This window comes from Solanum dulcamara, chromosome 12 (assembly GCF_947179165.1).
Source record: "Solanum dulcamara chromosome 12, daSolDulc1.2, whole genome shotgun sequence".
Taxonomy (NCBI): Eukaryota; Viridiplantae; Streptophyta; class Magnoliopsida; order Solanales; family Solanaceae; genus Solanum; species Solanum dulcamara.
In genome coordinates, this window is record NC_077248.1 from 62,951,923 (window position 1) to 62,966,092 (window position 14,170).

Genomic DNA, 14,170 nt, shown 5'->3' on the forward strand with positions numbered 1-14,170 from the left:
TGCCAAATTATACATATACATATACAATATACATTTAATTTGTATATCTGACCTCTTTTATACATATACAATTCGCCTCTCTTCACTCTCTGCCCTCTCTCGCTCGCCTATCTTGTCTCTTCTCCCAATCTTGCTTGCCTTATATACAAATACATATGTATAGCAGTTATCATTATATAATTTTTGACAAATATACATATACAATTCGACAGATATACATATAAAATTCGCCTCTCTCCACTCTCTGCCCTCTCTTGCTCACCTCTCTCCTCCCTATCTCGATCTCGCTAGCCTCTCTCATCCTTCTAACATGTAGCTACGAATCATAATTAGCAAACAATAGTAATGAAGCATAATTAAGCTATTTTTGAGTTGCTATATGTGAAAATTCCCCTATTTAATTTGTACAAATCATCACAAAGAAAATTAAGCGACCTCTTCGAAGGCCATAACATGGGCCCAATTAGAATAGTTGGATCGCCAAGTTATGGGCCGACCCAAACCATTTTGATTTTATCGAATCCGCAAAAATATCTCAACTGATTCGGCGTTTTGAGATCAACAAAACACCGACGTAGATTTTATTTTCACTGAGAAAAAAAATTAAATCCAAAAGAAATGATTTGTTCTTCTACCTTACGCATGTCCGGCACCGGCACCGGCACCAGAAACGGCCCATCTCCTCCGGCAAGTTCTGAAACTTCCGATGAATCTCAGCCGCAGGTTCAAAGGATTAAAGCCAGTCCCCGGTTAAACCGGTGGTCCAGAGCTCGAAGCATCAGGTCCGGCAGGAAACTAGACCGGTCTGCTGTCAGTGTCAACACTGAATCACGCGCCAAGTCCGTTTCACCGGTTTGGAGTGAACCGGAAATTGAGTTGCCTATATCTCCTAAACGTGATAGCCGGTCCGGCTCGTCAGAGGATGAAAAGGAGGTTAACGGAGGTAAGCCGATATTTATGGTCTCTGATGGAACTGGATGGACGGCGGAGCACGCCGTTAACGCAGCGTTAGGACAATTTGACTATTGCTTAGTCGATCGTGTTTGCCCTGTGAATACTCACTTGTTCTCTGGGGTAAGTTTGTATATCTGATTATAGTTTGGTACGCTCGATAATGTGGGATATCAATTATGTTTTATTTATAATATAAATGTATTAGTATCGTTACTATAATCGAGTCATAATTTAGTCTGTGAATCAAACTACCCCTGTAGTTTTGATTAAGGGTCAGTGTAACCAAAAGAAAAAGACTAAAAATATATTCAAATTGGTAGTTAGTGAGAGTCAATACCCTTGAAAGAGTGTGTAATAGCTCAATGAAAGAGCTCTCTTATGCTAAAGATAAACGGGTCTATGCAAACGATTAGGATTGGGAACCCAGTGTCGAAGTAAAGCCAAACAATGTTATGATGATAATAACAAAAACAATAGTACGGTAAGTTAAGAATACTTAAAAGAGCTAAATTTACACATCTAATATATTGTTCACATTGATCCTCCGTTGTATTATGTGGCCAAAATTACCCGTGCTACATAATTATGTTGACTTTAAGTTTGGAATTGAAGTTTGAGTGGCTATAGTAAATGGATGCTTGGAAAACATATAAACATTTGTTTAGAATATTTTTGAAGGAAAAATAACAAAATGGAAGCAATAGAGTGTCAAGAACTGGTTCCCTAAACTGGACGTGATAGATGTCAACTACACAATGCTTCACCGTCTAAGTCCTAAGATTGTGTGATAATTTGGCTGTCAATAGAAACCATTGTTAATGCGGAGATGTTTTATGAAGAAGAAAAAAATGGAGGTGGCCAACTTTGTCTTTTTACACAATATATTCAGATTTGGACTTACAAGACTTCTTGAGGAGTCTAAATAACAGCTTCCATTTAAATTTCTTTAGCAGTTACAAGTTATAGCAATTGCATGAAGGAGTATAGTGAGGTCATTGGTTTATGTTTGTCAATTTGAAAAGAAATAGAAGGTGAAACATTTCATTCGTCAAAGTTGAAACTAGCCCATCCCCATCCCTCCTTTTTCTCTCCCTTAAATCATTTGGAAAGTCACAGACACCCATATTCATTCCATGAGAATGGCTACAAATTTAACATGCAAGTAATTTGTTTGCTTTGAGCCCCTATTGACATCAAAGGCGGAGATAGCAGCCCAGATAGGGGTTCAACTGAACCTAGTAGCTTTTACTCAAACAATGTATTTGTGTTAAGAAATTCATTAAATATGAACATATATTAAATTTAGAACCCAATTATTTTCTTTTGTATTGCTTAAGTTATACAACAGTAAACTTGATATGAAAAATTCATGTGAAAAGCATTCTGATCTTGGTTTTCTTTTTGTATCATATAAAATCTGAATGACCATGTTTACTATCTAAAGTAATCAACTAAATAACTATTTGATGTGATCTGATAACAAATATGATTAAGCTTCGTGTTGAATAAGATTTTCCTAGTACAAGTAATTGCAAGTTATTGTGTTGAACTTTCTATGCTTGATAGACCGTGATTTTGTAGATAGATGATGTTGAACAATTAATGGAGATAATAAAGCAAGCAGCCAAAGAAGGGGCAATGGTTGTCTATACTTTAGCTGAGCCTTCCATGGCTCAATTTGCCAAACAAGCATGTCAACACTGGGGTGTAGCATCTAATGATATACTAGGGCCAATTACCGAGGCAATTGCTGGCCATCTGGGCGTTTCACCTTCTGGCCTCTCTCGTTGGGCTCCTGAGAGGCAGAAATCTCCTCTCAGCGAGGAATACTTCCGAAGGATTGAAGCAATCGAATTTACCATAAAGCAAGATGATGGCGCCTTGCCACGAAACCTACATATGGCGGATATAGTTCTAACCGGTGTTTCACGAAGTGGGAAGACACCGCTATCTATTTATCTAGCACAGAAAGGATATAAAGTAGCTAATGTCCCAATTGTCATGAATATAGATTTACCCAAGACACTCTTTGAAGTTAACCCGGAAAAGGTTTTTGCTTTGACAATAAATCCTGTTGTTCTGCAATCCATCAGAAGAGCAAGAGCTAAGACGCTGGGTTTTGATGGAGAACTGAAGACCAACTATTGTGACATGGATTATGTGAAAGAAGAGTTGGAATACGCGGGGAAAATTTTTGCGCAGAACCCTGTCTGGCCAGTGATAGGTAATTTGCCTCCTATATTTTGTAGTTTGTACTGTGCTCAAGTTTTTGTGTTGTCTGATATTAGGAGTAAAACCTGACTTAACAATTAGGTGTTAACTTCCACAATTACGCCAACAGGCGAATTTATGAGGAAGTTAATTACTAGAAATTTTGATGATTCATTTTTCCCATTGTTGCTTTGGTTGCAGAAGTTACGTCTAAAGCTATTGAAGAAACAGCTGTTATTGTTCTGAGACTTTACCATGACAGAAAGAACAGGTGTTCAATGCCAAGAATTTCCAAACGCTATTAAACTGTTGTTCTCAAGCATTGATGGATCAGATCTCAAAGACAAATACTTGAAATCGAAGGCATCTTCTTTGTGCTGGCAGTCCCAGAGCAATAAATGTACGGTGGTTGCAACCTATGTATAACAGGTGTTGTACATTTTGCTTGATATTGTACAGTGCTATATGTAGTTTGCACACATAATAGGTAATGCTAACTCTTCCTGCATCTCAAATAAATATTGCAACAACTCTGAATATAGCTTATGTTGTTACATCTCACGTACATTTTATAAATGTGTATCATTACTGCTTTGAAGTTGGCATAGGCTCTCAAAAGAAACCGAGATGAGTGGGAGGCAGGAAATGAAGAAAAGGTGAGAAAAATAGCAAAAGGTTGGTGATTCCTAGTTCTCCATTAAAATTTTGTGAATTTAATTTGTATACAAGGTAAGTTAACTCCTTATTTTGTTATTAAAACCTATAGTCTGCTTTATTTTTCAGTTTATAGATGTAAAACTTATTGAGGACAAGTCAGTATGAGGATCCACATTGAAATACCGGCAGCTTCAAATTGGTTCACCAACTCATCTAAAAGTTTAAGCTGTTGGAAAGAATACACTTTGATTTGCTTCATTTATGTTTTCAACACACCTCACATACGATTATATTTCTTTTCGTAATGAGCCAAAATGCGATGGTATAAAAGATTCTTTTGCATTATCACGGTATAAAAGTTAGACTCAAAGTTTATACATCTGCCATTTGAATTCTTTCTAATGGAAGGTCTATCTGTTTTTGTTTAGCATGTCTTTGACTCCATTCCTCCTTTCTTTGTACTTCCAATTGTTCACAGTAAGTCTGTCACCCAAAAACCAGTTATGCTCAATCTTTTCTGCATCGACATCATACAGACTTTTTATTTGTAGCTGCAAACTTCTTCATCACATTGTTATGTTAGGAGGGAAAACAGTTTTTTGACGTCTTTTCTGTCAACTGAGAATGTTGTCTTCTCCATTGAGCCTGGTAATGGATAGTATGAAAATAGATCAAGACGAAGCTTTATCTTCTCCATTGAGCTTGGTCATAGATAGTGTGAAATAGATCAATAGTATTGTTCCCATACTTGATCTGTCAATGTAGAAAAACAAGAACAAAAGTCAGTTGTTTTTACAATGCAATTCATTGGTATAGAATCCATGCCTAAAATGTATGACCCCCTGGACCTGAGCTGAACAAGTACATCTAGAGTAAGTAGGAAACTGCATTTGATCCCCTGGAGGAGGAGGGTAACTAAACATAATGCTATGTAACTTGTTGAGAGAACTTACAAGGTAGCAAAGAAAATAAGTATCCTCCTTGGATCAATGGTCCAAGGCGAGGAGGAAGAAGATCGGCGGAAACTGAATCTTCTGGAGACAACTACTTTGCTATCGATGGTGGCGGCGGTGGCGGTGGTGGCAGCACCGCTACTGGCAGACACCACTGCTGTGTTCTGATTATGTACATGTGGTGTGGAGTGATCAGCTGTTACCATCATGGGCTTTTCAGGCATGCTAGCTCCTAGCAAAGAAGCTGCACTTAAAAAGTTAGAATTTATGTTCTATATATGCTATGATGGTATGTACAATCAGGTCACTTGAAGTATAAATCTCTATAATAACATTCATCGATAACTTGATAAAAATAACACCCTCGTTCTATTTTTCTTTATTAGTCTGTTGGGAAAAAGAATGACACATTCATATATATCTGTAATGAAAAGTTTCTATGGCCACGCTGCCCACACACCAAAGAGGATTCAGAAATTTTGTTTTATGGATTCAATTTTAAGAATTTATGTTCTATATATGATGGTAATTCAGAAGATAAGTACATATAAATCTCTATAATAACATTCATCGATAACTTGATAAAAATAACACTCTTGTTCTATTTTTCTCTTAGGGAAAAAAGAATAACATGCATATATTTATGTAATGAGAAGCTTCTGTGGCCACGCTTGCCAACACACCATGGCGGATTCAGAAAAAATTTGTTCTATGGATTCAATGTTTAAGTTTTTTAACATTAAACCTGTTATATTTTTAAAGTTTATAGGTTCGTAGGTACTAGTTTTTGTAATTCTAATAATATTTTACACATAATTGTATATGCAGCATGCGGAAAGTAGTGGGCAGGGGCAGCTCGGTAGGGTTAAAAAAAGGAAAGTGTCTTAGGCCCCCAAATTTGAGGGGCTTCATTTTTTTTTAGCAGTAATAGGTTATAGATTTTTTTAGAAAAAAATATTAAGTACTATTTATAAGAAAGATTATTTTTTTCATATAAAAAAAGCGAATTGTTAGAAGAAGTTTGGCACATCTGGAGTAAAGATTAAATTGATCGATTATGTTATCAATTGTAAAAAAAATTATTAAAAAAATGATTATAAGAGAAACTATCAGCTTTGCATCACAAAAGCTAGAAACTTCGTAGGAAAATATATTAATTTATTTTTTAAAGTTTAAGACTTCTTTTTTATTTTTGATAGTGGCTTGAGCTGCTCCTGATAGTGGATTCAAATAAAATCGCTCAGCATCCACCTTATACAAATGTTATGGAAAATTTTAAAATAATCTTCCAAGTAAAACGAAAGGAGTAACTAATATGCAGAACCGTTTAAACTACATTAATTGTATAAAAATGTTTACTCGTCGATGTTTATAATTTAAAATCTAATTAGTACAATTTGGATTATACCCTAATGTGTTAGGTTACTATGCTTTACTCAATAATTTTAATGCATGTGCGCAGTTTTCTATATTAAGAAACTAAAAAGGTATGGCACTCTGTAAACTCAACCCCATTGGCATGTTATACCTCATAATCATTCTTATCTTCAATATTTTTGAATGTTATTGAGTGGACAGATTGGATAAAATGTTTTTCAATTGTTCCTTTTAATTGACAAAAATAAAATAACTAGTAGCACAGTGATTTCATTAATCATAGCTCACCAAGAAAATCTTGGCAATCTTCAAAAAGAACATTGACAAAAAGATAATTCTAAGCTAATACGATAAAGAAAAGAAAAAGAATGATTCTAATGCATGTGCATCTATATTCTTATATTAATTACAAACTAATGACGTATGTATGTGGCACGTCTAGGATTGAAGATTGGAGTAGGTAAAAGCTTCATTAAATTATTTAACTATGGTAATCAGGGACGAAGCTAGAAGGTTATCTATGGAGATAGTCGAACCTAATCAGTAATTATCTTGGTCTAAAATCTGGTATTTGTATTAAGAAATTTACTTAATATATACCTAAATTCAGAATACGATCATCAACACATGATATCGTTATTCAGAATCATAAAATTCGTAAAGTTCAATTCCAACATGTCACACGTCTGATAATATCTTAAATTAATTCTATGTAAACCTCATGGGCAAGTAGTTACAATTGAGATAACTCATTATGATGATTTAAAAAGGAATTAAGGGAACTACAAGACAACTAATTAAGCTAAGTAATATAATAATTATTTAAACAAAGTTTTGATCTTGGAAATGACGATACAGAGTAGATTATCTTATATGTGAATTGTTTAGTCAAACTAAGCATTTCGTCCAAGTGCGTGGTGCCTGTTTAGGCACGATTAATTATCACTTAATAACTCTATGATGGTCTAATTGTACTTAATTAATACCTCTATCATGATCAAACTATAAATCCTTCAAAATAATTATTGTTATTATTATAATTATATATAAATTTAAGGTTGAAGAAGAAAAATCTAGTAGCGTGTGATTTTAGTATTGGTAGAAATTAAGTAATAAGAGGAGTTTGGTACGAATGAAAATGTTTTCTACAGAAAACGTTCTTTCGAAAGATAAGTGAATTTCTTACTTAATTTTAAGTGTTGATAAATAAGCAGAAAATATTATTTCATAATAATTCATATAATATCTAGACAAGCACGATGATGAAGGGTACGTTGGAGTATTTGGGGGGCGGGGTGGAGATGGAGTGCGTTGGTGCTTGGTGGGTGGAGAAGGAGACAACTAATGTGGAATACGAACTTATTTTTCTAAAAAAAATCATTTTTTTCGAATTCTTAAAATATTCAAAAACTTTAACCAATCAACATAAAAAGAAAAATATATTTTCCACCTTACCTTAAAACCCTTCTTCTAATGTGGACTTTTTCACCTTGAAGAAAACGTCAAAGTGATACTACATTGGTGTTTCTTTTCCATCATTAAATTAAAATAGTTTCAATCACCAAATAGAACTAATTAAATTAAAGGGATAATTACAATTTCTAAGCTGCCCTAAAAAACAATACTCGTTGACAAATATAGATATATATTTTATATATACATCATTATTCAAATAATATACATACGTATTATCACTACTAAAAACTCATTATTTTTTCATTGAATTTCTCATTGAAAGATGTTTAGTGTTTATATCCACGGATATTTGATTGAATTAATAAGAAAAGAAAATGAATCTATTTTCAATAAAAGGTTGTTCAAATAGGAATTAGAGGTTGAAGGTTCATTATTTTCTATTTGAGTTTAGAGTCTTAGTTTTTTTTATTTAACCTGGGACTTTCCTATATTTTATGCTTTCCTCGAATTCAACTTTTGTACCTAAACAGTTCTATGACTCAATTAAGGAATAGAGTTAAAAAGGGTTTTGTTTTCGTTGTTTAAGCAGCAATTTCTTATTTTTTTTTAAGAAATTATTTTTTCAGTGAACTGGTTTAATGAAAAAATGGATGAATAATTCATGTTTTTTAACACAAATTTTTTATTGAAAAAAAACTTCTATTTTAAAGCAAGAATGATGAGAGAAAAAAATATAGTTGGTGGACTTTAAACTTCAATTTATCATCTAAATGCTTTTATTTAACTATTATATATAAAGTACTTCGACTTGATATTCATGGTGAAGATTTTATTTTTTATTTTTTAAAAAAGAATAAAAAAAAAGTATTACCTTTTGGTGAAGTGGCCATTAGGTTTGTGTCTTTTTCATTGATATCGTTGAAATTTGTTTTTTTCAATGAACCCTTCCTCGAATGGTTTCTCTGCAACTTTTTTCATAATTCAAATTATCAGACACACACACAAAAAGTATTTCTGGCTTTTGCAATATAATTTAATTCATCAATATTGGAGTATTTTTATTTTTAGTTTTCGCTTAAAGAAATTCATTTTCGAATTAGACCAAGAACTAAATAGGAAAATTAATGAGTTCATATTATGCCTCATAATTTTAAAGCCAACAAGTATAAGATCAATATGTATTAAACCATTAAATGATCACTAGACAAAAGGTCAAATTCATTTCCAGAAGTCTCGGTTTTGAGTCCTGATATGAAATCGTTTTTATTAAGAAACTTGAGATTCTTTTATATGAATTCGAATTTAATCTGATTCTACTTGCAAGTTTAGTTGAATCTTAGTAACTTTTATTCAAATTTTGTATTTATCTTAAAAATTTACTGAATATTAAAATTATTACTTTGAAACTTAATAACTTAAAGAAATTAGAATTTAGAAATCATAAACTTCAAATTTTAATTCCTATCTCTATATAGAGGTACCAAACACTGAACGGAAAAACAAATTAAGATAAACGAAGATGAACTTACAGTAATTCTTGAATTTGCATTTATATCTTTCTCTACAAGATGAGATAAATGTTCCATGTCCACAACAAAGCTCTCAGAAACATATATTTTTTCTTCTCCAGTAAATTCTCTCTTTAAGCTTTGAGTAGCCATATTTTCCTACAATTCAATTGGAATTGGAAAATTGAATATATTTTTTTATAGAGAAAATTCAAACCCCATTTAACAATATAGTTTTAAAAATTCAATAAAACAGTTGTCATATAGATATAACAACTTTAATTTGAGAGAGGGTACGAAAACTTTAAAGATTTGACCCATAAAACAAGGCTTACCATATTTGCTGAATGTGGAGGAGTTGGAGAAACACGAGGCCTAATATAAGGAGGGGCGGAGCCAGAGTCAGAATTTTATATAGGGGTTCAAAATTTGAAGAAATAAACACACGAACTAATTGAATGGAGTTAGACATTTACTGTATATACATAAAAATAATTTTAATCATGTATAAATAGTATAATTTTCCGCCGAACGAGTTCATCGACTTCATGCTGAGTGCAAGGGTTCATTCGATTCGATCCCTTCTACAAAAAATATTTTGTATATGTATATATTATGTTAAAATTAATTTTTATGTATATGATAGATGTTGAATTCTTTAACTCTTTTTCTTGTGTGTTTACTGTTTCATATTTTTTGAATCCTCTCAATAAAAATTCTGATTCCACAACTAAATTTTATAGATTTAATAGTTAATTTCTTATCATTTTTATTTGTATAATCATTTGTTATTCAATATTTCCTGACCTGATTATCTTATATTCACATGTGTTAGGCCCATTAAAGTAAAAAACACTTTCAATTTTTTATGGCTCGAACTCGAAATTTTGAAGAGTGCAAGGATCTTATTCGTCAGAGCACATCTGTTAACGGTAGTTCTTATCATTAAATATAGCATTTTTGAAATTATGATTTCAGAACTAAATATTTATGAAATTTTTGGGAATTATTTTTTAATTTAAGTTATATATATCGATAGTTAATACACTTTTATGTTATTAGTAAAATTTTGACTTAGTTCTGAAGTGTTTAGTTTCATTTTTACTAGGTTAATATTTAATATTTATTAATAAATCTATCTGTCTTATAATTAATTTTATTATATATAAATAGTAGTAGGTTTTTACGTGCATAAAAAATTAAAATTATTTTTCTCTATATTAAAATAAAATAATACTAAATTGAACTAGACTCCATGTGCCTGTTTGGAAGGTGTCACCAACTTGACTACCCAATGAGGAAATCACAGGTAATTACCTGATGGATTTGACAACATAGCAAACATGTAAAGTTCAAACAAGTCAACTTTGCCTATTTATAATAAAACAATTAATGTCTAAATTCTGAAGTGTTTATTAAGATTATGAGAAAGAAAGAAACTTTATTTGCAAGACTCCATCCAGGCATGGAGTAAGGTAAGGTCGAGAGGTTCAGATAAACTTTTTTAATAGAAAATTATATTATTTATATATAGATAAAATTAGTTATCGTATATATATATATTAGATATTAAATTCTTTTTGACTTTTTCATATATTTTTTTCTTTATATTTTAAACACTTTAAAAAAATTCTGATTTCATCACTTTCTTCACCTAATTTTTCTTTATTCATTTCTTTAACGCAACTTGTAGTTTGGGTATTAAAAATAACTTGCTTACCCACCGAACACGTAATGGCAAAAGTCTCTTTAATTTTCTATACTAATTAATGCTCTTTAATTTCTTCTTTGTTTCTTACCCAAAAGACACATAATTAACTTCGATGTATAATAGAGTTATAAGACACATAAATATAGGTATACTATTTTATTTAGTTTTTAATTGAAAAGATGTCATAATTAATGGTATCGTTTGAGTGCACACAGTTTAAAAACGAAAAGAATATTTTTGAAAATTATAATCTAAAATAAATTTTAGATATTTATATATTTATAAAATAAAAATAGAAAATAAATAACATCTAAATAAAAGAGGAAAATGAAGAAGCCACTTTTTTCTTCTTTCTTTTTTCCGGAGGGAGAGAGAGGGGATGGGATTCGATCAGTCACCATAAATGAGGCTCAATCAACTGATTAATCCTCACACCCCAAAAAAGACACTCTCTTCGATCCATTTAATTTGTCATATTCTTTTCACGTTTTTTAAGAAAAATATTAAGTAGAGAATAATTTAATTAAGTTATCCTTATTTATTACTCCTATCTATTTAATATTGCTTTCCTTTGAACCACTTAGATATTTCTATATACAAGATATTTCATTTTCTTCAATTTTAGCTTAGTTTTTGTTTTGGTTACATATATCATTGTGTCATTCTAAATTTTTCGTTGATTTGAATTAAAATATTCAAAATCGATTGACCAAATTCAGTATGAATTTCATATCAACACTCATATTTTGCCGACACGTACGAATACAACATAAAAATGAAGTTGAATCCAAGCAACTTTATATATATAGAGAGAAAATGACGTGACACCTTTTTATGGCAATCATTCATATTTATCTTTTATTTCATTTTTTTTTACATTTTTTATATGTTTGTACCTAATTTACTACTAAAATAGATTAATAAAAAACTTATAAAGCATAAAATCCACGCCCCACATAGCATGCAATATTAAAAGGCTGATCTTAATGACAACTTCGGCAATAAAGTGCAATTATTTAGAAGTGTAAAAGGTTGTTGGTTATTCTAATCTATATTATAAAAATATATATATATTCTTATAATTTCATCAATATATATGATCTTGTAAGCATGTGCCTGGAAATTTCTCTATCTCTTTTATCTCAACAATATTCATAACAAACTCATTTCTAAATTCATGAATATTTTTATACCCCCAAGTATTTTCTCATAAAAAGAGATCACGTAGATATAAATTTATTACATGCATGCTAATTTTTTCTATATATTACTTGGGCTTATTGTAACCGCGCGAAGAAGCGTAATCAAGTACACTAATTTAATTTGGTTTGTGTTAAATGATTAGAATATTTTATTACTCTATTAAGAAAGATGATTTTTTTTTAAAAAAAATTAAACATGTCAGAGTTGTTAAAAATTATAAATGTGGCTGCTGGGATTCGAGCCCAGGTCTCCACGGCCACAACGTGGAATTCTCACCACTAAACTACAGCCACTTTATATTCAAAGAACTTAGATTTTATTTGTACCTTGTTTCTCTTTCTACGTATAAACTAATAACTAAAAGAATATATGAACACGCATAATTATTAATTACTAAAATATAATAAGAGAAATAGGAAAATGCCACAAAAAGTATTTTATGATAAAGTTGATATCTCATAGATTTAAATGCAAATAATATGAAATGATTGTGTTTCTAACAATGTTAGAAAATAGCAAGAAAATAACATTAAATGCAAATTTATCATCCATTCAATAAGGATATCAAGCATTTCTAATCGGGGTATGTTTAGAAGGAAAACAATCTGAGGCTAGCATTTGACCATATATTTTAGATTAGATTTTAAAATTTTATTTTTAAATATCTGTTTGTCCATAGATTTTGAATCAAATTTAAAAAAAATTCAAAAAACTTTCAAGTTTCAAAAATTGATCCAAACGAATTTTTAGATTTGGGGAATTTCTACTCACAAAACTTGCAAAAAATTCAAGTAAAATATATGTCAAACACAATTTCACGTTTCAAAAATACAACTTCAAATCAAATTTTCAAGTTTAAAATCTATGATAACGAAAGCTAAATCTAAATTCTCCCGTTATAAGGTATCCCACACCATATTTTTCGTGTAACTAATTTCCCTGATTATGAATAATTCGCAGTTGCTTTTTTTTAGGTGGCCTGATGTGTAAGCATCGCTTTTAAAATTTAAATGCTTTTATAAAATAGCGGAAATTTCACAAATAGTCTACTATAAGTATCTTAATTATGCTCCTTAGTTACAGTATGCCTAATTAAGCTTCATATCTATAGTTTCGTTTGCTATGAATATTTCCGTTTATACATTCCACTTGTCAATATACGAACATAGCAAGTATATACAAATTCTGTATTTATACATTTAAGAATTTTTCAGAACTTATACAAATCAAATGTATCAACTAATCATATACAAAGATGATAATTATATACAAATTCTGAATTTATACAGTTATAAAATTTTCATAACTTATACAAATCAAATGTATCAACAAATCGTATACAAATAGCTAGGGTAAGCACATACAAATTTTAGATTTATACAATTAGGAACCGAATAATACAAATTTTGGATTTATACAATTAGGAACCGAATTATGCAAATTTTGAATTTATACAATTAGAAATCGAATTATACAATTAAATAGCAAAATTAATCAAATTGTAGCCGCGTTTAGTGATTAACCAAAACTATAGCTTAAATGCATAATAAGCATTAAATATTTGTCATTTCGCGTCTTTCTATATTGAATGCTATGAGCCTAGCAACGCTCCATTGACGTTTAGTGCAGTACAACTCTACAAGTCTTGATAACAGTGATTTGTTATAATTAACAACATTTCACTATAACAATCTGACTTTCTTCAGAAACGATTTTTCATGTTATATTTTTCTTCTCTATAACAACATTCTACCTATAACAACAATAGCTTTAATATAATGGTGCACCATTTATAAAATTACGACATAATATATAAATGTGCCATTTAACTTGGTCTCAACTAACATATATGTCCTCTAACTTTTGGTGCGCACAAGTAGACACATGATTTCAATGCATGTACAACTGATCATATAGTACATCATCAATGTGATTTAATTTATTATAAGTTGTTAGTTTCATTTATTATAAATTACAGGAAAAATAGAGAAAACATATTACTCAACTTTGTGATTTAGAGTGAATATTTCATCTGTTAAAAAAATGATTCATAAATACCCTCACCGTCTAACAAATAGTGCATATTTATCCTTTTCATTAACAAACATATATTTACTGAATTTAAAATATATATCCTAAAATAAGGTTTTAAATTCCAAAAATATCATATTATTTTTAAA

The 14,170-nt window shown here is 30.6% G+C and overlaps 2 protein-coding genes and 1 non-coding gene across 7 annotated transcripts; 1 reads left to right on the forward strand and 2 right to left on the reverse strand.

The window, feature by feature from the left end:
- Positions 1–542: 542 nt before the first annotated feature.
- LOC129876083 (pyruvate, phosphate dikinase regulatory protein 1, chloroplastic) lies at positions 543–5,646 on the forward strand. 5 transcript variants are annotated; one of them, XR_008763301.1, is made up of 5 exons: positions 543–1,074; positions 2,536–3,178; positions 3,367–3,652; positions 3,765–3,840; positions 5,392–5,646. XR_008763301.1 is itself a non-coding variant. In XM_055951389.1 (3 exons), exons 1-3 carry the CDS (start codon positions 619–621, stop codon positions 3,468–3,470), a joined length of 1,203 nt encoding a protein of 400 aa, XP_055807364.1. In that variant the 5' UTR covers positions 543–618; the 3' UTR covers positions 3,471–3,718. The 5 variants fall into 5 exon arrangements, 1 of the variants encoding a protein (XP_055807364.1); XR_008763302.1 differs by having other exon boundaries at positions 3,765–3,821; XR_008763300.1 differs by lacking the exon at positions 5,392–5,646 and adding an exon at positions 3,949–4,179.
- On the reverse strand, positions 4,445–9,441 carry LOC129876084 (uncharacterized). Its single transcript, XM_055951390.1, has 5 exons — positions 9,412–9,441; positions 9,098–9,235; positions 8,440–8,536; positions 4,776–5,019; positions 4,445–4,575 (listed from the first exon to the last, which is right to left on the reverse strand). The coding sequence occupies exons 1-5, from the start codon at positions 9,412–9,414 to the stop codon at positions 4,494–4,496; spliced, it is 564 nt and encodes a 187-aa protein (XP_055807365.1). The 5' UTR covers positions 9,415–9,441; the 3' UTR covers positions 4,445–4,493.
- A 2,770-nt stretch (positions 9,442–12,211) lies between these two features.
- On the reverse strand, positions 12,212–12,283 carry TRNAH-GUG (transfer RNA histidin (anticodon GUG)). The gene has a single exon. It is a non-coding gene; the product is annotated as a tRNA-His (tRNA).
- Positions 12,284–14,170: the final 1,887 nt, after the last annotated feature.